At 42.1% G+C, this 26,901-nt stretch overlaps 1 protein-coding gene across 3 annotated transcripts; it reads left to right on the top strand.

Moving 5' to 3' along the window:
* Window positions 1-25: 25 nt before the first annotated feature.
* Window positions 26-16,710, top strand: C1H5orf22 (chromosome 1 C5orf22 homolog). 3 transcript variants are annotated; one of them, XM_074873777.1, is made up of 9 exons: window positions 26-196; window positions 4,032-4,177; window positions 5,355-5,504; window positions 7,802-8,264; window positions 10,202-10,264; window positions 12,363-12,484; window positions 13,370-13,436; window positions 14,046-14,185; window positions 15,583-16,710. In XM_074873777.1, the coding sequence occupies exons 1-9, from the start codon at window positions 92-94 to the stop codon at window positions 15,713-15,715; spliced, it is 1,389 nt and encodes a 462-aa protein (XP_074729878.1). In that variant the 5' UTR covers window positions 26-91; the 3' UTR covers window positions 15,716-16,710. The 3 variants fall into 3 exon arrangements, with proteins under 3 accessions (XP_074729878.1, XP_074729886.1, XP_074729896.1); XM_074873785.1 differs by lacking the exon at window positions 26-196 and adding an exon at window positions 4,669-4,778 and having other exon boundaries at window positions 4,044-4,177; XM_074873795.1 differs by lacking the exon at window positions 26-196 and having other exon boundaries at window positions 4,079-4,177; window positions 5,335-5,504.
* Window positions 16,711-26,901: the final 10,191 nt, after the last annotated feature.

Genomic DNA, 26,901 nt, shown 5'->3' with positions numbered 1-26,901 from the left:
GGCGGAAACGTCGCCCGCCGGCAGGGAGGGAGGGAGGCAGGGAGGGAGGCTGGGCCGCGCCGGGCGCTGCCCGCCCTGTGGCCGCCGCGGCATGAACGGCGGGGGCCCGGGGGCCGGCAGCGGGGCCCGGGCCCGCGGGGGCTGCTTGCGGGCCTACTCGGCGCTGCCCGTGTGGGTGGTGGAGGACCACCAGGACGTGAGTGCCCGGCGCCGGAATGGGGGGCGCCCCGGGTGGTGCATGGGGAGCAGCTTGCTTGATTGCTTGCTTTCTCCGCCGTGTGGAGGCTTAGCCTGGCAGGTGGAGGCGAAGGGAGGTGCCCAGTGGATCCCCCGTACCGCCGCCCTCCCGGGAAGCTGCGCTTCCGCCGTGGAAGCGAGTCGCTGGGCGCTGCCTCGGGACTAGCTCGCGCCTCCGCAAGCCTGCACAAACCTCACCCCCCTCCCTTCTCGTTGCTGAAACTTAAATGTAGTTCAGTGCTCAAGTGACCTGAATTTCCTTCCTGATTCCGTGATTCAAGTTAATTAATGCCATGATCGGATTTTGGCATCTTTTTAACCAATTATTGCTCACTTTTTTTTTTTTTTTTCCTTTGGGATGTAGTCGCTATAGTTAGAAAGAGATAATACCTATGTTACACTACTCTTAGAATTAGCTAGGCATCAGTGCGGTGCTTTGAAACTCAACGCTACACATGTCGACAGCAAATTGCTAAATAAAATTATATAACTATTATATAATTATATATAAGGTCATGCTTGACAAACCTGATCTCTTTCTACGACAGAGTGACCTGCTTATTGGATGAGGAAAAGGCTGTGGATGTTGTTTACCTTGACTTCAGTAAGGCCTTTGACACTGTTTCCCACAGCATTCTCCTGGTGAAACTAGCTGCTCGAGGCTTAGATGATCGCACGCTTCGCTGGGTAAAAAACTGGCTGGATGGCCGGGCCCAAAGAGTTGTGGTGAACGGAGTTAAATCCAGTTGGAGGCTGGTCACGAGTGGTGTCCCCCAGGGCTCGGTTTTGGGGCCACTCCTGTTTAACATCTTTATTGATGATCTAGACGAGGGGATCAAGTGCACCCTCAGTAAGTTTGCAGATGACACCAAGTTGGGTGGGAGTGTTGATCTGCTCGAGGGTAGGGAGGCTCTGCAGAGAGACCTGGACAGGCTGGAGCGATGGGCTAAGGCCAGCTGTAGGAGTTTCAATAAGGCCAAATGCCGGGTGCTGCACTTGGGCCACAACAACCCCCAGCAGCGCTACAGGCTTGGGGAGGAGTGGCTGGAGAGCTGCCAGTCAGAGAGGGACCTGGGGGTGTTGATTGACAGATGGCTGAACATGAGCCAGCAGTGTGCCCAGGTGGCCAAGAAGGCCAATGGCATCCTGGCCTGTATCAGAAATAGTGTGGCCAGCAGGGACAGGGAAGTGATCTTACCCCTGTACTCGGTACTGGTGAGGCCACACCTCGATTACTGTGTTCAGTTTTGGGCCCCTCACTACAAAAAGGATATGGAATTACTCGAGCGTGTCCAAAGAAGGGCAACGAAGCTGGTGAAGGGTCTGGAGCACATGTCGTATGAGGAGCGGCTGAGGGAACTGGGGTTGTTTAGTCTGGAGAAGAGGAGGCTGAGGGGAGACCTCATTGCCCTCTACAGCTCCCTGAAAGGAGGTTGCAGGGAGCTGGGGATGAGCCTCTTTAACCAAGTAACAAGCGATAGGACAAGAGGTAATGGCCTCAAGTTGCGCCAGGGAAGGTTTAGACTAGATGTCAGGAAGTATTTCTTTACAGAATGGGTTATTAGGCATTGGAATGGATTGCCCAGGGAGGTGGTGGAGTCCCCATCCCCGGAGGTGTTTAAGAGTAGAGTCGACATAGCGCTGAGAGATATGGTGTAGATGGGAACTGGCAGTGTTAGGTTAATGGTTGGACTAGATGATCTTCAAGGTCCTTTCCAACCTAGTTGATTCTGTGATTCTGTGATAATCATGTCCCAACAAGCAGAATGACTGCTGCTTGATGAGAAATGTTAAATTTGGAACTTCCCTTTTTTAGTGTAGTTAAACAAGTGGAGGAAGGAGGAGTTGCTTTTGAACTACTTCTGGTTTGCTGTATGGTTTGTGTATAGTAGTGTAAGCTGAGGCCTTAGTCCTAAGTACTACGAAGTACTTAGTCCTAAGTACCAAGCCTTAGTACTAAATACTACTAAGTACTTACCCAGTGGTGCAGAAGCTTGCGGATTTCAGTGAAGATTGCTGGGGGCATGAAGACCTGGAGATAAAAGTGAAAAATATTAATGCTATCAGTGTCTTGCAAATAGAAAACTTTAGTGCAGTAAAGTTTATTAAAGATAATAAGGTTCTGAACTTGTAAGTTAATAGTTTAACACAGTTCATTTTTGCTAACTCACTGAAGTACACGGTGCTGTGATAGCTGGTTTTCTGTGGTAACCAAGGACTAAGAGTGTCACTGTGACAGGAGTGCTGAGATAATGACTATTAATGATTCATCTTTGCTTTGTTCTTTAAACTTCTGTCTTCAATTAACAAAGTCTATTCATAGTGAATGTATATGCTGTGTTTTCAGTATATGTGTGAATATGCATTGGTCTATCTTGCATAAAGCATATATGACCTTTCATCTCAAAGTGCAAGAACTTCACAGAAACTTTATGTGGTCCTTTGCTGACACTGACCTTCCTCTAGGGCAAGGTGTCACTAGATACATCATACTTTGATTAATAATAACAGCTGATGTAAAGGAAATCTTGCTCTTAATCCAAAGCAGGAGAACTTTCAAGGTTAGAGATCCTAGTCGCTCATGTCTTCCTCCATCCTCTCCTCCTCTCACAGTCTGTAGTAACACTTACCTGAGATGAAACTAACTGGTTCTGGTAGGCCAGATTATTTCCTTTTTCCAGAGAAGTACAAGTCATGGATCAGGGAACATTTGTTATTTTTAACCTTGTCTTATCTACTATTACAGTAGTATACATATAACTGCATATGTAGTGGGTAAACTGAGGAATTGATTACTAGGCAGATGGAATATAGTCCAAATTTCAGCTGTCAGTCATGTTTTATGGTTATGTCTGGCAGTACACACACTTTGTCATCTTAATCAGTTTTATGCCAAAAAATTAGCTGAATTTCTGTTGGAATGTAGAGATCATATGTAATTTTTTTGCCCAGTCCTTCTACAATCTTCACATTCGCTGTATAAGAGGACTGTGATTCACAGTCCTTACTGGATTTGTTCTGACAGCTAAGGCAGTTACTGTCCTGTAATTGTGGGAGGGACTCCATGTACTGCAGTTCAGTGTAAGAGGTATCATGAATCAGCCATCAGTTTTCTCATTTTACCACCCTACATTATTGTACTTCAGTGGTTTGCCTTATCTCCTGTTTTTCCCACCTTTGAGTGAAGACCTTCACCAGGGGATAAGGTTGGGCAGTTGAGAAAGGTAGTCTCTTCACTGCAGCTACTAAATCATGTAGGGATTAAGAATTAAGCCCTTTCTTCAAGGGGGATAGATTAAAAAATCAGCTACAGTTTAAATGATGGTGGGGTCAGTTTTCACTCTACATCAGTTAACTTACAAAACACAAGTAATGAGATGTTTTCATCTCCACAGCACTCATGCATAGTAAGGAAGGAAGCTTTATAGCATGAAGAAGGCAATGCAGAGGCAATGTTCTGCAGAAGAGGAAGGGCATTCCTGGGGTTCAATAGCAAATGAAAAAAACCTAGAAATAGAGTTGAATGATTAGTGAGAAGAGCTTCTGCAAACAAGACTTCCTATAAAGAAGGAAGGAGGGAGTAGAGCTGTGATACTTCAGCAGCTTCTCATGTGTGGACCTTTTGGGCTCATCATTATTACAGTTCATGAGCTGCCTTGCCACCAGAGTTGTTTCTCCTTTGTAGTGTTTTCCATCTCCTCCCTCTAACTGGGACTAATGTTTTTGCTATTAAAGCTGTTGCATTTTTCAGCTCACTGGTTACAGTGGAAATATTTTTATTTGTGTTGTTTTAGGTGCTGCCTTTCATCTATCGTGCTATTGGTTCAAAGCATCTTCCTGCCAGTAACATCAGCTTTGTTCACCTTGATTCCCATCCAGACCTTCTCATTCCTGTGAATATGCCTGCAGATACTGTATTTGACAAAGAAGCTCTTTTTAGGTAAATCCTGGGTACTACATCAGAATACTTTAAGTCTGCTTCATGCTGCCTTTGATTTACAGTGAATATTGGTATGACTGTGTAGGATGTATGAACAAGAGAGGCATAAGTCAGCCTGAGGCTATATCTTCTGTCTTTGCACTTTTGCTGGAAACTTTATTTTTTTGGACGAAAAAGGTTATGTTGGTGTTTTTTGAATGTGGTCAAATATTTTAAGTTGCATATCAAGCCATTTAAGGCTTACAAATTTACTTTGTTTAGTTGTTTAGTATATCATGTTACTGGGCCAATTAGTAGTTCCTCTGAGTAACAAGACTGAGTGGATGCTTTATGTCTGAAGAGCTATGGGTTTACAACAGCCTCTGTCTCTTCATACTGAAAAATTGACTTTGAGATTGAAATAATATCACCTGTGTTGACGTGAATACGTGAGGTTGAACAAGCTTTTCCTATTAAGATCACTAAGATCAATATTTTCCCCAACTTCTCAGGTAGGTAACAAGCCACAGAGTGATCCTTGCCTATTGTCTTTCTTTTCCTGTTTTAAAATAAGTATCGATTGCTTCAGTGTCACGGTGATTTACAGCAATGACGAGATGATGTAAGTAATTGTATCACGCTACCAGTAGTCAATATTTTGTTTTCTTTGTTGGATAAATAAGAAGTTTTGTGGACTATATCATACACCTAAAAAAGTGAGGTGTTGATAATCAGGAAAGTTGCTATTCTGTAGGTGCCGATTGACTCACTTTAATTACTGAGATTATATTTAAAATCTACTTAGAGCAGTTTACAGTAAAATATTCCCTTGAGCTCAGTTTGAAGTTATTTAATCAGTGTTGATGATGCTCCTTGTACTTTCCTCTGTGTGATGTATCAAGAGAAAAAGGACAACAAATCCGTGTAGTTTATAATCAGAGTGCTATGCGAAGAGTGAAGTTGATAGCACTCTATAATCCTAACTTTTAAAATTCTACTGTTGACATTTTTGTTCTGTCTTATGAGTAAAGATTTCCCTCTTTTTGTTTCTTTGACATGAACCTTACACAGAGTGCTAATTTCAGATGATTTGCATGGGGGCTTTCAAGATGTGGAAGATGTTTGTTGTGTTCCTGACCATGTTTTACTTACAGGGAAAGTAACAGTATTATCTCCAGTCTTTCTCCATTCATTACAGTGAATTAAGTATTGAGAACTGGATTATGCCTGCTGTTTATGCTGGCCATATTTCTCAAGTAGTATGGCTTCACCCACCTTGGGCTCAGCAGATCTCAGAAGGAAAACACCATTTTTTAATTGGGAAAGACATATCAACAACTACAATCAGGTAAATTGTCTGCTGTCATATGCTAATAATATAAATGCTGTCTCTGTAGCTCTTCTTGGGTGAGGTTTTTTGTATTCTTGGATAAAAATGAAAATTTAACGGGTATTTGTGAGTCCCGTAGGACCTAATATGACTATTTGTGTGCATGGGTACCATTAAAATTGTGCCTTAAATTTTATTTTCTAATAGGAAATTCTAACTATTCACATTTCATTTCAGCTACCCAAGTTTTAAATTAGTCCTCTTCATTAAAGTCAAAATCTCAGAAAGCAGTAATTTTTAACAGAGGATTTGGGTAGCAGAGGGTAGCAATTAGATCCTACTCAGTCCTTCCTTATCAGGACAAAACAAACGCTGTTCCTTCAGCTTCCCTGTCATGTGCTCCAGCCCTCTAATCACCTTAGCGGCCCTTCTTCAGTTTGTTGTCATCTGTCTTGTCCTGGAGGCCCAAACTTCAGCAGAGTATGTAAAATGTGGTCTCACTGGTGCTGAATAAGAGGAGAAATCTCTTCCCTTCCCTTCCCTTGATGATTCTGTTTTTCTCATGTGTGTTTTTGGGGGGGGGGGTTGTGGGTTTTTTAAAATTTATCTGCTAGTGAAGCACTGAAACAGGTACACAAGCAGACAGAGAATTCTTCATTCTTTGATAAAGTCAAAACTCAACTGGTCAAGGTCCTCAGCAGCCTCATCTAGCTTTGAAGTTAGTTCTGCTTCCATCAGATCATTGACAAGAGACTTCCAGGTGTCCCATCCAATTTTAATCATTGTGTGATGCAAGTTCCAGTGACAGCCCCTCATAATTCTGCGGGATTCAGTCAATGATAATTTTGCATTCACCACGTTCACTGCATTGTGATTTTTGAATGGACATTTACAAATCGTGCCTCTTGCCAGCATATCAGAATAAATCTTTTGAAGCAAGTTTAACAGAAGGCAGCAGAGAAATGCTTTGTTTTACCACCTAAAAACACAGAAGCTCTAAAGTTCTGAATCTGAGGCCTAAAGTAAACATAAATAATAAGAGAAAAGCTAATGCTTTCAGTTACATTTAACCATGAGAACTAGCACACATATAGAAGTACTTCATGATGGCTGAATAGCTCTCCCACAGATCCTCTGGTCACCTTAGCAACCTTGAAAACGTTTCAAGCTGCCTTTTGAAGACAGTCACGTATCTTTTCTTCAGGTTCTAGGCTTACAAAAATCATGAAGGAAGACTGGAAAAGAGTCCTCAGAAATAGGAATTTCCTAAAAGTTCTGTTGACAACAGTGGCTGGATAGGCAATAGATGCCTTAGTGTCCCACTAAGGGAAGGGCGGTAGCATGAGCTCGTGTTGAACCTTGGAGAATTTCTGAGAAAAGGCCCTGTGAATGCTCCATCAACAAGATGAAGTTGTGATCCAGGCTCTTACCTTAGCAGGCTTAGGATAATCCAGCTACCAGACATGAGGGAACTAAGCTTCACATCTCTGCTGCTCATGAAATTATTTGTCTTTGTGGTTGATTGACAATGATACCCTGTATCAAATAAAGCCTTAACACAAGTGAGCAGAAGTTCACACTTCTTAAGCTTGTTTTTTAATATGAATTTATGATACTTAAGGTTTAATGTACTGAAATATGGCTTGAAAATAATATTCTTTACATTTTCACTGTAAGCAGAGTTTTTCATGTTGTTTTTTGTTTGTTTTTAATTAAATGGGTTCCCTTGATGTGTCGCTATTCATCCTCAAGCTACCTCCTCTTTCCCACTTAGAACAGGGAATCTGTATTGGTGGTAAAGAAAAGTTAAATGCTACCTATTAATTCATAATATTTTACTTTTACTAAATTAATATCCATGGGTTTCATGGTAATTCTCAAAACACAACTAACAGAATTTTCCTTTAAAAATATGCAATCCAAGACAAAATATCTATAGCTTTGCAGTCTTATATGCCATAATATCAACAGTATCTTGTTAAATTCTGAATGTTTTCTTTAAAATGCAATTCAATAGCAAATTAATCTTAGTAGCACATAATGTAGAATCTTTTTCTTACCCATTAAAAACCTTGTAGGGCTGTTATAAAAAATACAAAGTGAATTTTAATACATTGATTCAGCAATAAAGAAGTATAAAAAACTTCAATTTAAAAACCTACAGATTAAAATAAATAATTTTTTGTACACAGTTTTATTGCCTTTGTTACCCATCAATCATCTATTCATTCTTCTCCAAATCCCTTAAGTGTACATGCTTTTTTCTAAGCTCTTTGCAAAGAAGTATATTAACTGTGAGTTATTGTCAATTGTAGGGTTACAGGTACAGATCATTACTTTTTAAGTGATGGTCTTTATGTCCCTGCTGATCAGCTAGAAAACCAGAAGCCTTTAAATTTACATGTCATTCTCATCAATCCTACTGAAGCATCAAACAGCCAGGAAGAAAATGGCGACGTAGCATCTGCTAAGAGACTGAAGCTAAATACAGATGACCCAGCAAGCACTGTTTCTGCCTCTTCATCAGTGGCTCCTGGTGACCTTGATCACAGCACCCCAAGTCTGAAGAAAAAGGAAATACAAAATGCAAGTGCCTGGAACAAGGCAGAAACATTGTCAGAGTGCTCAGCTTCAAGCTCTCTCAGAAACAGCGAATGCCCAATAAGGGAAATAGTTAAAGATGTCTGCCAAGTACTGCAGAAAGGGGATGCATATGTTTTAGACATTGACTTAGATTTTTTTTCAGTTAAAAATCCGTTCAAAGAAATGTACACAAAGGTAAGCATGACAATGGAAAGGCCTCTTACATTCACAAGGGTACCAGTCCTAGCATTGATGTCTGGAGAAATTTTCACCTAGGCTAAATCAGCAGATCAGCTGATCATGATTAGTAAATCATGATAATATTTGAAGGAGAGACATTCTAAGGAAGTGTACACTCCAGAGAAGTACAACAACCTAACAGGGGTAGAGCCTTATATTTGAAACAGGTATTGAGTGCACATTCAAGCTCAAAGATGTATGGCTCACTTCTGCTTGTTGCTTGGGACATAAAAGTTATGTTTGGGTTTCCAAAGGTAATGTTCCAAATACCCACAGCAAGATTCATCAGGGAAGGATGACAGATTGTATCATTCTTTACCCCCAAAGAGTGGTAACTTTTTCTGATGAGAGGCTGTTACTCTCATTTCCTCTGTCTGGACTGCTGAGTATAAGGGTAAGCAACCAACTATGGTCTCCGATGCCATGTCTCTCAGCTTAAGACTCTGCCTTGTATTCCATTTATAACTTGCCTGCACAGCAAAGGCAGCTCACCTGTATCGAGTCATAAATATGTAGATCCTCAAAGGTGCAAAGCAGTTAACAGCTTTTCTTGATGTGAACAGGATTTTTGGGAACTAACTAATCTGCCCTGGAAATTGGCATTTAGGTTTACAATTTTTTTCTGCAGTATCCAGACTCTTTGTAGCATTTAAATCTTTCTATAACACTGGTCTAACATCAGCCTGTGCTGGTGAACATCTGACATCTTTGAGTTTCAGCTAGGCTGCCTCAGTGTAAAGAAGTGAATATAGTGTCCCTGACCTCTGTTAGCTTCTGACCTTCAGTATTTATGATCACAGTATCTTCAGACAATGTGCAATGCTAGTTGCTCTGAATCACAAAGAGAAGTGTACAGCAAATGGAAAGCACTGTGGGGGTCTTGCCATATAAGAATAAAGTTCAGTACCTCTCTTAGGTAAAATACATCCTGAATAAAATAATGGGGGAGTTTGGGGAGGGGTGTGGTGGTGGTGTTTGGTTGGTTTTGCGGGGGTTTCGTAGTGGTAGGCTTTTTGTTTTATTTCTTGTGCTTTCTTTTGGTTTTGTGCTATGATAGTTTCCCAGTTAGAGCATCCTGTGCACCTTTTTTGATATCATTTCATTTACAGTTAATACTTCTTAACCAGGTTCCCTCTGTTGTAAACTATGGTAATTCCATCCAAAAATTTTTCACAAGCTAACACTTGAAATGTAAGAATACAAGGGAAAAACTAAAAAGCAAAGATGGTTCACCAATACAGAAGGGTATTGTCTTCCCACCAAAAAAAGTCTAAAATCCAAAACATTGCCCTAAAGATGCTTTGCAGTTCTGTAAAAATTGAATAGTCTGTCCTCTACTCCTGGAAAATTCAAGTGTTCACCTTTTGAATGCTGTTAAATAAAGAGATCTGTTTATCCTTGATAAACCTGAATATTATCAGGGAGTAGAGCTGACAAGCCCCTGTAATAGTTTACTTGTGAACTTGGCCAACCAACGTGAAGCCTTTACCTGTCTGTTTTTTGTTTATAGTCATACTCTCCTGTTGGTTTTGTCTGCCTAAATCCGCTATCTCAGTTTTACTCAGAATCTCATTGGGACCATAGTTCAGCAAAATGTATGTTTAATTTCAGAGACTCTTTAACTAACAGACTGTAAATACTTAGCTTTTAAAGCTGTGTTCTTGAAGTCAGGCTTAAAGTTAAGCAATTGCAAAATGTTTGGCTGAGGCCATGAAGCACTGCTTTCTCGAGCCTCACAGCCTCCCCACCTGCATTTATTCAGAGTTGTCTGCAGTACTAGAGTAGAGGAATGATCTTAGCCATTAGATTCTTTTTTTGTAGGAGGAGGGCTTTAAGGATTTTGTTTCTCATGTGAAGACCCTATTTTTTTACCTCTTCTTTCTTTTTCAAAGACAGAATATGAGCTTTTGCAAGAGTTGTACAGTTTCAAGAAGCCTCATAGAAATGCAACAGAGGTATGGTGTTTCCTTGTGGGATGTATGAGGCAATGATTCTTTTGATTTACCCAATAAAAATGAGTTACAACAAGGAAAGAACCTATGAAAGGTGCTTAATGAAGTGGTCTCCAATTAAGCTGTGCAGCATGCTAATCAGCAGCATCTTAGGAGTTCTTTCCTATTAAATGTTTAAATGTGTGAACTGCATAAATATTTCGCATGAGTGTGAAAATTAATTTCAGTAAACAAGTGGTAATTGACAAGGAAGAAATGAAAACACAGTAAGTCATCTGCAATCTTGTTCTTTTTATAACTTAACAGGGGTTTGGTTTGGGGCTTTTTTTGGTTTGGGGTTCCCCACCCCCGGCCCTTCCCTCCCTTGCCATAGTTGCTCTTCCTTGATAGTCAGAGCTGTGCTGAGTGCCTAACTAGTATTGTACCTATTTATTTAGATGTGGAAAGGACAGTATTATACCACTGTAATGTACTTTTCATTGTATGCATTGCACGCTTCTGAATCATGAAAATGTAAGCCTGCTGTAGCTGCCAAAATAGTCATTCAGCCACGAGCCCAAATCATGGAGACAGCCATGTTAATGGTCACTACGCCAAGTAATTTCTAAACAAGATCTCATCTTTGTTTTAGTAATCTCATCTGAACACTGTTACAGAGAGTTTAATATATTCAACATATATAATGATCACAGATTATTGAATCCTAATTAATATGTGTGTATAAAGAAATGGAGATATGTGGAAGATTGCCAAATTCATTTTCATATTTGTTAGTCAAATCAGCGATAAAAACAGTTACCAGTTTAAAAGGTAGTTAAATGTGAAAAGGGTAAACACGTGTGATTTAAATTCCCAATATGGTTTCAGGGCATAAGTTATTTACAAAAGCCAACAAATTTATAGGAGGAAACTGAAATCGTTAGTAGACAGTGAGTAATGGATAGGCATAGAACTGAACAAGGCAAGAACAGATTAATGGATGGTTTTATAGTGAGACAGTCAATTTAAAGGGTTTGAAGGTAGAAAGCTAGTGAACTTTGTGTTTTTCAGAGTTTCAGAAAATATTCTACATATCTAGTCTCTTAAAATTCCAGAGTATGGTTACATTTCTATCACACTACAAGATAATGTTGTGTTGTTTTGGCAATTTTTGTTTGGTTTTGTTTTTTAAGGAGTATAGAGGGGGATCAGATGTGATATAAAACTGTTTTATTAATAAAACTGTTTTATTCATACCCCAGCATAGGATCATAAAGCTGTACTTCATGAATGATTGATACCCTCTCAGCTCCTCTTAAATATTAGCCCAAAGTTGACATCACTGACCAAAAGAAGCAGCATCTGTTTAGAGCCAGCAGAATCCTAAGAGGGAATTGTTATGTTCTTAACTGTTATCCACCTATTCCAAAGTGCTTTTTAATTTCCTTCACGCACCACTGCATGAGCATTTTTAATACCAAATACGCCAAGCATTGCTTTTTCACTTGGTATGTAGGATCTCTTTCTGCAAATGTTTGCATGCCTCACTCCAAGAAGATTGCCTCTTTATGTGTTCTGAACTTTTTAAGAAAGGGCATAAACCTTTGCAGGATCAGAGCAATAATTGACATTTTAAATTAATTCCATGTCTTTTTAGGCATGCGGAGTTGATAGAACCTCAAAACATCAATTTTTCTTCTGTTTTTCTGAAAATGCGTTTGATTTAATAATTATTTTTTTTTAAAAAAAAAAAAGAAAGATTAAATTTTCCTTTCATTACAAAAAGTTAAAGCTTGTACTCATCTGAGCATTTCAGTGCTGTAGGAACAAATCCAACAATTAGTCATATACAGTTTCTTACTCCTCTGTATTCTGCTGAAATGTAGATGTTGCTTTTTTTCATCTGTTGTAGGAAAGAGCAGAGAGGTGATTTATTCTGAAGGTATAACAGCTTCTGCAGGCATTCATTCTGATCCTCTTGAAAAGATGTTTTGTAGTAATGAATCAGTTGTTTCTGATTCCCCACTTCCAGTAGATCAGTCATTTCAGAATTCAAATCATAGGGTAAGCCATGACATTCTTACCTCTTTTTTTCATAACTTTTATATGTGGTTATTTAAAGGAGGGCTTGCTGGATTGTGTTGAAGACCGTGTTCATCAGCTAGAAGATCTGGAAGCAGCATTTGCAGATTTGTGTGACAATGATGATGAAGAGACCCTACAGAAGTGGGCTTCATATCCTGGGTAGGAGATTTCTAAATGGCTTAAAATGCGAAGAGTAGTTCGGGAACAGATTAGCCCAGCACTTTGCTAACAGAAAAGGAGAGAGGCTGGACAAGATCTATGCAGGGCTACCATTTTTCCTTTAGATTTAGAGGAGAAAGTCAGACAAAAGGAAAGGCAGTCTGCTGTCTTGAGTGCCATTGGTAGTCCTTGCAAGATCAGCCTTGTACAGCTTCATGCAAATTCTGTTCTCTGCGGAGGGAGGCATGTTTGGTGACTAAAACTTTAGTGATCTGTGTACAGCAGATCTCTCAAAAAAGCAACAGGCTACAGTGTTTATGCAGAAGGACTTCTCTGGTGCTCCTGAAGGTTCTGCTTTCTGTGGAAAAATGAAAGTGCATGAAAGGCTGTACCTGAGTAACTGTGTCCACAAAACATCTCAATAGTATCCACTATGCTTTTAAACTAAATGTTTTTAGCTGAAAAGAAACAGCAAGCTTTCCCTTGATAGGAAAATCACTCATTTTCCCCATCAAATGCAGCCATTACTGCCACACCTGTGTAACAGTGACCACAGGGATTTCCTGTCAAGTTCATACAACTTTGAGCTACAACAGCTTCTCTCCAGGTCTGCCCTAAAAGAAATGCAAAGAGGCATTGCCAGAGGCAGGTATAGGGGCTTTCTAAGAAAGACATGGTGAAACAGTATAATAGTACTGATAATTTCCATTTTTCTCAGGTGCAAGATGACACAGAGAGGCAAATTTCTTTTCAAATCCTAGGCCACGATAACTTCTACTTTCTGCTTCCTTTTTCTTTTTTTTTTTTTTTTTTTTTACCACTTAAGGTAAATATATATGTTTCCAACTGTTTATGTAACAAGTTTTGATTTTGTTTTAACTCCAGAATGAAGTCACTTGTTCAACTAGTTCACAGTTTGAAAACCAGGATGGAAAGCCCAGACTATGAAATGGTAGGTGACTAGGTAAAACAGCAGAAAGTAGACAGATTTCAAAACCAGCTTCAACAGGGAGGGAAAAGATCATGGTTCATTTCATCTCAGACTTGCTTCTCAATTCAGGAGTTTGTGAGATTTTGGTACTTTTTTTTTTTTTTTAATATGTTGTATTACTTAGGCCAGCTTTTCTTTTTAAAGCTTCTAACATTCTACTCTGCTTCTCTATATTTAGGCAACAGTAATGTGATCTTTAAGGACTGTGATGTCTCAGGCTGCTTCCTGTGAAGGAAGGTTTCATATCAACAGGGTCTGTTGATATACTTTATAGAACTTAAGATACCTATTTGTAAAAGATCAGACCTATCATCTTCAAGGGCTGCAGCATACTCTGAATTCATAGGAGAGGTACAGCATGCTGGAGGTAATGAAACAATCCATACAACCTCCAGAATTTTTTTCTTTTTGTTTAAAGAACAAGTTGGGGAAAAAAGCCCAACTCTTACTGCCTGAAGAGGTGTAAGTTACCTACTGGGCTAGGTATGGTATCTTAGAGATTTTTTACACAGATAAGCTGTATCCGTAATTCATCGGCTGAAATTAAATCTCTTTTTAATTTACATGTAGGTCCATCAGGCTGGTCTGACCTGTGATTATATGGAGCTTCCTCACCATGTTAGCACTGAAGAGGAGATTGAAGGCCTCCTACAATCCATTAAAGTTCTACTAAAAGATATGCCTAAACCCACACTTGTGACAGTTGCTCGGTAAGACTATGTAGATACTTTCACTTTAAAATGCTCAGACGGTGCTTATGAAGCTGAATGATTCTATCAATATAGCACTGGTTGGCACATCTTAAATTCTGTCTACAGTGTAGTGAAAACTGACGTTTGAAAATGTTGATCATAAGGCAGTGACAGTATCTACACAGCTAAGGCAAGGTTCTGTGCTGATGGCTGGTTTTACTAGGTTTTAGAGTAGCTAGCACAGATTTCAAAAGCAGTGAAAGTACGATGGCTTAATGAACTTCATCACGGGCTATGTAAAGCCTGTGATGAGGCCTTGAGTGTGCTGAGATTGATAGCTGTCACTGAGGTTCATACATCTCCACTACTTTTATCAATTGTGCTAGTTAGAGCAAAGTTAGCTTGGACAAGCCTGCATGGGCTGAAATCTCACCTTCCTTACTCTCTTGCTCTAGGGTTTATTGCACTACAGATAGGATTTCTGTTTTCAGTGAAACTTCTGATAGAAGGGATTTTCATCTAAAAGGCTGAAAGGGATTTATATTCTAGAAAGCTCTAGTAAAGCTTTGTATGGGATAAAAGTTATGCTTCCAGGACTGTAAGGGTATTATTTGGGAGAACAGGATGGAGTTTGAGGCCAGGGACCTGTGAGAACCAGGGATCTGTCCTGGGAAAACTTAATTTGAAAACCACGGTGTATCTGTTGACAAATTATTGTAATTTAATCACTTCAGAAATAGTAAGTGTGCCCTTAAAGGGCAATCAACAGTAGCAGAAGCTGACATGAAATTGGTTTTGTCAACAAGAAACAGTGTGGCTAATACCTACAGTAAAAGAAAGCTGTACTTCCTATGCCAGCTGCAGGGTTATCATCCACTGTTGCAGAGAATATACAGAATCATTTATGTAGATCTTGACAGATATAAAATGTGTGTCCCTACAAGAAGTGTCAGCTCTGCTTTTTTACTACTATCTATTTGCAGTTCATTAATAGATACTGTAAATAATGTTATATCCCAGGGATTGTGAATATTTGTTTTTTGAGTTTTCCTACCTATTTTACTAGTAGCATTTGAATTTTTCAGTCTTAACTTTCCACCAGTCCTTTAATTAGATCATTTGCTTGAACTTTGACTGCCAACATGTTCTGTGTCAGAGGCAGGAAGAGAGTAGAATTGGAAGGATGAACGGGTCACATTCTTAATCTGCTCCAGACCTCCTGTTCAATTTCAGGCAAACTGTTACTGCTGAAAGCTGTAACGAGACGCTATGCTTTGAAGGGATACTGGGAGGCAGAACTCACCACAGTTTGAAAGTAGCTTCAGCCTAGACACAGAGCACTACAAGAATACAAAATGTGGTGATGGTGGTGATACCTGTATTCTCTCATGCTTTTTTTCAATTCCTTGTTACAGATCAAGTTTGGATGACTATTGCCCTTCAGAGCAGGTTGACATCATTCAAGAGAAGGTTCTCAATTTGCTAGGCCTGGTGTATGGCACTCTGGATGTGCACTTAGATTACTCAAGCACCTCATCTTCTTTGTGACCTTTCTTCATGTATTGCCCTCTAATGCAGTGAATTAATTTAAATTGCATATTTATGGTTGCAAGGGGAAAAATACTGTTATTTCAGCAGGTGGCACTAGAACCCAAGCTGAACAAGAGCTAGTTTTGAGTTGCATTGCTTTCTCCGAGACAGCTGCATCTGAATTTTCACCTGTTTGGCTTTGTTCAGATTAGTTCTATGCTTATTATTTTTACTGTCTTGCTTCTTAAAATTAGTGCAAGAGAAACTAGTTTTTGTCCATAAAATGTATTTTTTTCACCTGATTTCTGTAAGTGTCTGTAAAAAAAAAAATATATATACCTTCTTAAAATAAATTGATGTCTTTTATCTAATTACACTTTTTTTGATAGAGTTTGGTTATGTTCCTCAGTTACATTGTACCTTTTAAAAAATTATCTCAATAATGCCATTAAGACACTAGGTTTACACAGCGATCTTCCTTAACATCTGTGCTTGAAGTAACCAGGCAACCCGCTATCATTTCACTAGAGCAGCTTATGGCTTCTGCCCAATCCACAGAATATAATTTATACTCTGTTGCATTAATATTGTCTTATTTTGCCTTGAGGTATTTCACTGATGACTCAGATACTATCCCTACTGTACAGACATTGGCTTGGTATTTTCATTTTTAAGGATGAAAAGTACGCATGCATGTGGATGCTATACCTATTGAATCCTGTATGGAGCTGAATTGCTGTTTTCTTCAGAAACAAAGATTGAACTTCACTGAAGTCAGCAGCAAAACCGTCTGTACCAGGTTTTTGCTCATTTCAGTATTGCTATTTGGAAAATAACAGTTTTAGACCCATTTAATTTAGAAAGCAATCTGGTTCTAGAGAAAACTGCCCTTTCCAGAGGAAAAAAAACCCACAGGATTTATTTGGGAATGAAACTGAAATGGGAAAGAGAAAATACTGCCTAGAATATTGTCTTTTATTATGAATAAATTTTGCTTTTAATTTCTTCTGAAATTGTTCAGTTCATTTGTTAATATTAGTATTTTCTCTACAGAGACTTTGTGCACTTTCACTGTTTTTTACTGCTTCTGCTGTTGATATAAATTACTATAGGTTGTAAATATGTAGTTATTTTAAAGTATTTCTTCCAATAGAATATATTCCATGACCATGGACCCATTTTCTTCATGCTTATGCATTCTGTCAGAAAGACAGGGCTAGCCTTGGATCCAGGATCCATAATACTTCATAAACGGCCATACGCTGCGTAGAGAAACTAAGTGGAGTCAGATCATGTACTGCTTGTGTACTTTTTTGGGCTTTTTAAAAGTAAGAGACACGTTTTGCTGGGCCTTGAATAATGTTGTAGAAAACAACAAAACCATTGGATCAAAGGTGCCGGGCACTCCTGCGAGGTGGAGACTTACGTTAGCCCCAGAAAGTAAAGCGTGCAGGGTGTGATAGCGCAGTTCTGCCTGGCTGAGATTCTGCTTCCGTGTCCCAAAACAGAGCACCTGCAGCACATCAGCTTCTGCCGGGTGCAGGTGCCCAGGTGCGGGCAGCAGTGAGGGCTCTGCCGGGTGGGGCCCTGCGGGGAGCGGCCGGGGCTGCCCCGCGCCGGACACAGCCGGTTCCAGGCGGCTCCAACGGCCCCAGCGCAGGGCACAGCTGAGCCCCTCAGCCCCGGGCGGGCGCCTCGGGGAAAGCCTGGGTAAGGAAGGGCAAAGCGCTGCCCGGCAGCCAGGGCTGAGGGAAACAGGGGGAGAAACAGCCCTGCGAGCCCCGAGGGGAGAGCGGCAGGAGGACAGGAGGGGCTCCAGGCAGAGCCCCGGCAGAGAGGCCCCTGCGGCCCCGGCAGAGACCCCGCTGGGGCGGGTGTTTCCCTGCAGCCCCTGGAGAGGACCACACCAGAGGAGGTGGATATTTGCTGAAGGACAGCAGCCCATGGAGCACCCCACGTTGGAGCAGGGGAGACGTGTGAGGAGGAGGGAGGAGCTGCTGCCTTTCCCGACCCATCATCGTCGTTGAAGCTGTCCTGAGCCTGAGCCTTTCCTGGGGGCTCAGATATCCAGGGACTGGCCCAGACAACCCAGCCCCTCGGAGCCATGGCTGTAACCAGGGTGACTTCTCCTCACCCACCCTCTGGTCTGTCCTGCACTAGCTTGTCTTACTGCTGGGATGTGCCCAGGCTCTCAAGTCAGCCCAGACCCAGGGACGCAGCCTTGCTGCCACGGACTCTCCAATGCTCCAGCTGTTTCCAAAGGGAGTAACGGTGGAAATGGGAAGGTCCTTGGCCATACAGGACAATGCAGTGAGACAGACAACCCTCACAGGATAGCTGGAAGGAAGGAAGTAACGGAGGGGAAAAGTTGGTGCTGCTGAGCTGGTTGTCTGGCCCATGTTTCTGACTACAAGGGGAAAGATACTTGTCAGTCCTTCATTTAGGAGTGTGGTGGGTTAACCCCACCATCCAAACTAGATGATCTAGGTTTAGATCTAGATGCATTGCTACAGGCCTTATTTACAACATTGAATCAAATCAGTTGCTTGGCTCAAAATTCCTGATCTGCAGCCATGTTGCTTGACTGCTATCCCACGGGGCAGTTCTTGCAGAAATGCTGCTTTTCCTCAGGAACCTATCTCCTGATAGAAATGCTACAAGTCAGCTTAGCCCCTCCAAACACAGGCTGAGAAGGTGAAACTGCATGTAGATCAAGGGAATTCCTGTTTCCCCAAGCAGTTTGGGGCACTTCCTTTCTTTAAAAGGTGGGGGGGACAGGGAGGGGGAACCGTTTTAAAGAAATCAGCCCTAATTACATCGTGAGCTTTAACAAGAGTGTGGGCCCATTGCTTTTTACAGTGTGTAGTTTACTCATCTCAAGGAAAGATCCTTATGGAAAAAATCACAGGCCCTGCAAAATTTGATGTCAAATCAGTCCCCCTCTTCTGTGCTTTTCTGAATGAAGGAAGAAGGATGGCTTGACCTCTGACTGGCACACCACCATGCCATGTTTTCACTGCAGTATTTCAAGAACTTTTGCTCCGTGCTTCAGAACAAACACAAAACCACTTCTGTCTTTCCTCTTTTTCCCTTCCCCAACCCTGCCTTTCAAGATAAAGCATCCACCAAAGCAGCTTTTGGCTTGATACACTAAGCAGTTAGCATCACCACAGATCAGCACCCAGAGAAAAGGGGGTCCGAAATCTTTCCACACTGGAAATAAACTGCCAGTCGCTTCTGTGAACCAGTCATGCTAGTGTCCGTTCGGGCAATGAATGCTCTCACAACCACAAAGCTGGTAAGGTTACTGCCCTTTCTTAGGGAAATTTCTCATCATCCATATTCAGCTCTTTTGTCACCTAGAGATTGAGCCAAAGAATAAATGCCCTTTTTTCTGATGTTATACTCATTGCAGATTGCCACAATATAGGCTAGGAATAAATTTATTTTACTGAGAAGAACCCTCTAGGGAAACGTGAAAAAGACCATAACATTAACAGATCTATTAAGTAAACATGTATCAGCTTTATTGTCCAGTAGGACAGTACCAGGGCTACTGACAGCCTCCCTACCATATTTACTGGATTGAACTGATTATTGAACAGAGACACAGTATTACAATCATAATTTTTTAAAGGGATTTAGAAGCAGAAGGGCAATAATCATCCCTGTCAAAATGGGATAAAGAAGATGGGAGTTCCCATAGCATGCTTTGGGGCTGTCAGAGGCACCAGGTAGGATGTGTGTTGGGAGAAAGGGGAAGGATAAGCCATTTGATTTGATGCAAAATGATCTGACAGCATTACACTGTTCCATTGTCCACAACAGCAGCCAAGTATACCTCTTAATCGTTGCACAGATACAGAGCTGTCTATGGAAGGGGAAGCTCTGCATCTGGTAGGGCAGAACCTACCCACTCCCTGTGGTGAGCCGAGCCACGTCCTCCTCCCTCTCCCTTACTATTCCCAGAGGAGGAGCCCATGTAGGCAGCTGCCACCCAACTGCCAAGAGTGACCCTTGCTGCTCCCTGGCTCCACATGTGTGGTATTTCCCAACTTCGAGGCTTCTAAACAAAGCGATGCTCATTTTGGCCATGGCTCTCCCTTCCCAAATAAATCCTGTGGGGTTTTTTTCCTCTGGAAGGGGCAGTTTTCTCTAGAATCAGATTGCTTTCTAAATTAAATGGGTCTAAAACTGTTATTTTTCAAATAGCAATACTGAAGTGAGCAAAAACCTGGTACTTCAGCGAAGTTCAATCTTTGTTTCTGAAGAAAACAGTGATTCAGCTCCATACAGGATTCAACAGATAAAAGCGTGCATCATTGGTACTGTGCATCTTTCTTCCCTGTCTTCTTCCCTGTGTGAGCTGGCACAGGCGGGACGCAGGAACAGCCACAAAACCACAGATGAAATGCAAAGAGCAAATTTATTCTTGTTACCTCATGATCCAGGGGATCTTCACAGCAACACTTGGGTAGAGGCACCCAAGAGGGGATGCAGGCACCGCGGAGCTCAGTCCTTGCTAGACGGAAAGAGTCAAAGAAGGAACAGATCTCGGGCCTGCTGCTTTTGCCTGTATATATCCAGGATTTTCACAAGTGTACTTTTCCGCTGTGCTTTGATCTTTCCCACAGCTGGGCAGTAATCTCAAGGATGTTCAACAGAGTGCATCTGAGTCTCTCACAGGCCTATGTTATCTAAGCACAGACATTCTACCCATCAAGCAAGCAGAGCTAAGCAACAATCAGTGTGATATATGTTTTTCAGCACCCCAGCTGCAAGTCACTTGAGCATGTTTACAATCCTCCTCGCCAATTTTCCATTGTATTCCCATACTTCCCCACCAAATATGCCTGCAGTCCCAGAGCCATATTTGAAAAGTACTAAAAGTAGACAGAGGAATCTTCAGCCACCTTCAGTTTAGAAATTGCAGCTTTTATCATAGAGGTTGTAGAAGCCCAGCAGTCCCTTAAGGCAAGTGATGACAAGGCTTTTCAGACTGCCCCGAACCAGGCATCTTGGACTGTCAGTGGTACAGTTGTAGTGGGGTGAGCTGAGGTCCTTACTGCTCCCAGTTGCTGCAGTTCAGGCCCCATATTTCCTGAAGTCAGATCTGGCACATCAGCTCTGTATTAGTGTTAAGGTTCTTTTTTCCTTTCTTCAATGGTAGTTTGTTGTGGTTTGAGCCCAGAGGGCAACTGAGCATCACCCAACTGCTCCCTCACTCCTTCCCCCTCAGGAAAGAGAAGGAGAAAATAAAAAGGTTTGAGAATCAAGATAAGGACAGGAAGTGATGGCTCACCCATTATGGTCACAGGCAAAAGACAGACTTGACTGGGGAAGAAAAAGAACATCAGTTTAATTCAAACACCACCACCACCACCACCACTTAATTTAACAATCAAACAGAATAGGACAGTAAGAAGTATAACCACATCTTAAAAACACCTTCCTCACACCCCTCCCTTCTTCCTGGGCTCAGCTTTGCTCCCAATTTCTTTCCCTTCTCCCCCTGAGCTGTGCAGGGGGCAGGGGATGGAGGTTGCAGTCAGTTCAGCACCCATTGTTCTCACATTCTTTTGCTGCTCCAGTGTTGGGTCCCTGCCATGGGAGACAGTCCTCCATGAACTTTCTCCAATGTGAGCCCTTCCCACAGGGCTGCAGCTCTTCCCAGACTGCTCCAGCATGGGTGCCTCCTGCGTGCAGCAGTCCTCCCAGAGATAAATTGCCCCAGCACGGGCTTCCCACAGAGTCCCGGCCTTCTTTGGGTGCATCCACCTTCTCTGGCATGGGGTCCTCCACGGGCTTCAGGTGGGCATCTGCTCCACCATGGACCTCCATGGGCTGCAGGGGCACAGCCTGCCCTCTCACCACAGGAGTATCTGCTCCAGTGCACCTCCCCACCCCCTTCCTCCTTTCTTCCACTGACCTCGGTGTTTGCATAGGTGTCTTCCTCGCAATTCCTCCTTCTCCGAGGTTCCCCTTCTTAAATATGTTATCACAGAGGCACAGCCACCATCACTAATTGGCTTGGTCTCGGCCAGAGACGGATCCAACTTGGAGCCGGGGGAGCTTTGAGAAGCTTCTCACAGGGGCCACAGCTATAGTCCCCCTCCCCCTCAACCAAAACCCTGCCACACTCACACAGACCCAACACATAGTTTTACTGCATTTCCACATGTCAGTCACCAAGGCGAGCAGCTCCGGTGCTGGCACGATCCCCACCAGAGTGCTCCAGTGTGGTGCATGGTGGGGTTTCCTGAACCGGGGAAACCTCAGGGAAGCAGAAAGACCCACCAGGAGCCCACAGCTCACACAACAGTGGCTGACAAGATCTGGGTACGGCCAGGAGCAACAGCCAAACCCACCCACAACTATAAATGAAAGCCCTGGAGAGCACCAGCGACCAGGTTGTGGCGCATCAGCCAGGGCGTGATACGGCAATTCACACAGAAGAGTGTGCAGGAAGGGCACTGTAACTCTGCCAGCTCAACCAGGGAGCAACAGTATCCACCCGGCAGAAGGCCATGTTCTCTCTAAGCTCTGCACCCACCACGATTGACACAGGTGCCCAGGCAGAGCTGTGGTGGGAACACGCTGCCACCCCGGTGCCAGGCTGCAGGGTGGGCCCTGCTCTTCGGCCAGCACTGGCCGGCATCAGTGAGCACACCTGTGGGATCTGTGCCCAGGGAGAGGAACTCCTGCGCTTAGTGACAGCTCCGGGAGGAGGTGAGTAGGTTGAGGAGTGTCAGGGAGCCAGAGAGAGAGAGAGAGAGACCACTGGAACCACACCCTGCCATCCCTGGGACAGACCTGTCGGGCAGACAGGACACATGATACGGAGGATCCCCTATTCTCTGTCTGCCTGGCTGAGCACAGTGACTTCAGGGGTAAGGGGAGAAGGTCTCAAGTTCCTGCCCAGTGCAGCACACACGTCTCCTCTGTGACTACTCCACCTTCCCAGGTGCCCTTGCATAATGGGTCATGGCACCCAGCCTGTGAGAGTTCAGGAGCATCTGGATGTTGTTCTTAGTCATATGGTTTAGTTGAAGGTCGTCCTGCAAGGAACAGGGAGTTAGACTCAATGATCCTTGTGGGCCCCTTCCAACTTTAGATATTCTATGATTCCAAGTTCTGTGAAGCATGCAAAACCTTCCTTCCAAATGTTTCTAACCCCATCACAGGACAAGTAGAAAGATCAGGATGGGGTATCTGTGGCACCTGTCTACCCCTGATGTGTTCTCTCCTACAGGGTAGACAGAGGGACAAATTTAGTCTCTGAAGATGGTTCCTATTCTTTATATAAAACGATGGGCCATTTGGGAGTCAGAAATAAATCACTGCATAATAACAAGTTGAGTGGCAAGAACGTTTGCCTCTTTGGAGCAGTTTTTACCAACTACTGGCACTTCAGTGCAATGGGAAGGAGTGTGGGGAGAAAAGTGCCCTTGCAGTAGTGTTAGAGATCCAAATACAATTATACATGTTCAGCAAGGCAACAAAAATCACGAATCTGCCTCCTATTTCCACCAGCATACCTGTGATTTTGTCACAACACTGACCTTCATCAATGGCACCTTTACAGAATAAAAGGAAAACATTACACCAATGTTACCACTTTTCTCTTACACACTTTGTGTTGCACACTAATACCAGCTAGTCCAGGATTACTTCAGGATCACGGATTGAAATGTTTCTTCAGTTCACAGCATGCTTTTCTTTCATAGCCAAAAGGCACAGACATTACTATAAACACTTAAAAGGAGAGAAAATCTATAGTTAAGGTCTAGCAGGAGCTTAAGAAAGGGCAAAGGAAGTGTCCTTGAATTATTCCGTTGTAGAATTTTTAAACAATGTAGAAACTTGAGACATTCTTAATAGCCCCCCAAGAGTTAAAAAAGCTTTCAAAATTAAGGTATTAAAATTACTTCCTGATGGAAAAAGACCTTTAATTTCAATCTTGCCATAAAGTTACCTGAAAGAAGGGCCCTTAGCTGGTCCCCAGGCTACTGAGGGACACTGGGTCAGGCTGGTCCTTCTCAGAAGATCTGACAGGGGGAATATGCTCTCAGGTCAAGAAGGGTTCTGCAACAGCTGGTACCTCCTCTGATGGTATTAGAGTCCAGGCAGAGCACCAAAGTACACTTTTGGGGCATTTCTAAGCATGTTGTGCAGTCTGTAGCCCTCCCCTTTGCTGTCTTCAGGTCAGAAGCGTTAAGGAAGGTCAACAAGGCAAAATTAACAGTGTTTCTATGTGTTGCCTTTCTTGTCTGAGATTGGATGCTAAGTGAATTTGGCTGTACCAAAAATTCTACCTGAAATTTCTGCCATTTGTGTCTTTCCTCCTGCATAGCCAGCAGAAAGATGAAAGGTCATTGATGACATGTTATAAAAAAATTTACAGCTAGACTTACATTTTCAGCGATCAAATATGTTCCTTGCTGCAGAAACAGCTTCCTGCTTGAATGGAGTATATTCATTTCTCTGCAATCAGCACTGCACTAATTTCCACTCTCAGAAGCACCTGTCAGTAGGACAAGATAATTCTTATACTCATGAAAATTACCCTTCTCTAATAAAGTATGAGTGCAAAAGTCTCTGAGTACCCTGAAATTCATATTAGAAAATGGTGTACAAACAAATTCATTTTGAGGATGCTGTGATAAATTAATAGACAGGCCTGGGGAGAAAGGATTAACTCTTCATTTTTTGCCAATGAGGACAGAGGGAAGGGAAATTCAGAGGTCATATCCAGTCTGGAAGTAAGTATCCTGAAAGCAATCATCCAGAAAGAGGACGGAACTGGTGAGAAGCGGGTGCTGCTGAACGCCTTGCTGCCTGTATTTCTGCCTGAAAAGACTTGCTGTGATTCATCTGCAAAGGGCTGAATTTGTAAAACAGCATACACTCCTCTGACAGATGGTCTATGTCAAATGAAAGTCCAACTCAAGCTCCAGTTCACATTCATAGTTCCTTGTGTCATTGGGTTACACCTGGTCTGTTTACACCACAGTTTCCCACAAATATGATATAATTTGCTGTTTCCTTCACTTCCTTGTGGTTATTTGTGTTTTATGTGGACAGCAACGAGCCACTTTATGGTGGGGTTGCTTTTTGCTTATGTGATTATGCAGTAGCTAGCTTGCAGGGCTTTAGAGGAAAGATTGGAAATCAAACAAAAGCCTTTCCAAGAACCTGTCTGTCCATAGCATTGATGAAAAACCGCCTGATTCCTATTGAATTCAGACTAGGGTGGGTAAAACTGAATTTGAGTCTGAGGACTTAATTTTTGTTATAATATGTGTTGGTGGCTTTTAAAGAACCTTTGCTGAGCCTGGCTCAATTTGTATGTCATGAGATATCTGGCAACTACATAGCAAATGGGTTTTACAACATATAATTTAATGTCAAGAGTAAGTTTTTTACCAAAAAAGCATTCCTATCCAAAATTTATTCTGTCAGACAACAGGAACTCCGTCTTCAATGGGTTTTTTTGCCTGGCACAATGCAACATTTTCATCTTGCTTTCACTTACTGGCTACTTGTCATACCTGTACTTTAGAATATATTTTTTAAAATTCTCACTCCACCTTTCTCTGAAAGTCCCTCCAGGTGACTGACAATTAATTTTTTCCCTAACTCCTGTAGCTTGTTTTGCCACAGGTTGACACTTGAACACTTATAGGTGATAAATTCCTCTGACCTACTTTACTGTCAATGTATTAATGCAAACACTTCACCAGCCAGAACCTTTGAACAAATACAATGAGTACTCACAGTACCGGTTTTCTTTATAGGGAATGTTTTCAGTGCTCTAGATCCAACTGTGTTTTTTTCTGTTTCTTAGCAGGGGGCCATTGGTGCAATATAAGTCTTTACTTATCCCAATACCAATGGACACTTTTGCTTTTAACATTTCACATATTTCATCCATAAAACAAAAGAAAAAAATAAAGTAGATTGTAAAGAAATTCCTCAGGATAAAGGAAAAGGTTGTATTTAAATGAACTGAAAGTATGCATTCCTTAATTAATACATTTAAGTAATACGGTTAAAGTATGTTATATCCTTGTGTTTGGGAAAATAAAATTATTAGAAACAAGCTTAGGCCATTTACTGGTTTGTACAGATATGCTATTAAAGAAATTTGATCAGAATAGTGCTTTTAAACACCACCATGAATGCACCAGGATTATAATTAACTCAGTTTAAATAAAGAATACATTAACATTTTTGCAGGGAATGAGCAGCTGCCATTTTTAAGGAAGAGTTGATTTGATTTTAAATAGCACCTATAACAGCAGTGACTAATATAGGTATTCACTACTCCATCAACCTCTGAAATTTGAGAGCCTGTGCAAACCCCAGGCAGCATACAGAACAACTGCAGAAATCTCCAGCCTTTACTGCAGAAGAAGCAGTAATAATGAAATTATTGATAAAATTTTACATGCTCTGCTCCGTATAAAGCCCCTTAAATGGGGCTTAGGATAATAGAGCAATGACTGACTGCTCTAACACAGTCACCAATGTGTAGACTGCAACCCTCTTGAAATGACCCGAGAGATGTGCTGAGCACCCTTGGTGCCCCGGCATATTCAAAGTCACAGGGGAAAAAGTTCAACAACCTTGGGCTTACACCAGGGCTGGGGGACACCTGGCAATCCCTCATCCTGGCTCATACGTACCACCAGGCATTCAGGTCATCCCTGCCTCAGCAACCACTCAGGCCTCTGAAAACATCAGCTACACCAGATTTTAGAGGCATCAAGATTTGCATCTTTCCAGGGAAATCTACCATTCTGTCAGAGTAGATTTCCAGCTTCGGAAGCAAAAAGAGTCAAGATTAACTCCTTGGTGGTCTGCACTGCCCATGGAGGGGCAAAGATTAAAGATGTAGGGAATGCAAGTTGTGATCACTGGCAGAAACTCATCTAAAAGCGGAATAAAGTAGGAGGAACCTTTCTCTGCAGTTTGAGTGATGAGATTTTTAATTTGCCCTTTGCTTTGCTGTGTTTTGTGGAGGGCCTTTGCCAGCTGAATGGAATAGTCCACCCCTCATTTGGTGATCACTGCAAAAATAGATTTCTGCATTTTCATCTGCTTTTGCTTTTTGAAATTTTACCATTACTCTTTTACACTTACTTGACCTTAGTCAAGACATTGCCAGGATGACTCGGAACAGAACTGAAAACATCCAGAAA

The sequence above is a fragment of the Strix uralensis genome, chromosome 1, assembly GCF_047716275.1.
Source record: "Strix uralensis isolate ZFMK-TIS-50842 chromosome 1, bStrUra1, whole genome shotgun sequence".
In the NCBI taxonomy this organism is placed as follows: Eukaryota; Metazoa; Chordata; class Aves; order Strigiformes; family Strigidae; genus Strix; species Strix uralensis.
This window is presented reverse-complemented; position numbering and strand designations above follow the sequence as displayed.

Coding starts and splice junctions, on each gene's coding strand:
- C1H5orf22 (XM_074873777.1), top strand. CDS start 92: ATGAACGGCGGGGGCCCGGGGGCCGGCAGCGGGGCCCGGGCCCGCGGG. Junction 8,265..10,201: donor TCAAAGAAATGTACACAAAG/GTAAGCATGACA, acceptor TCTTTTTCAAAG/ACAGAATATGAGCTTTTGCA. Junction 12,485..13,369: donor AAGTGGGCTTCATATCCTGG/GTAGGAGATTTC, acceptor TTTTAACTCCAG/AATGAAGTCACTTGTTCAAC.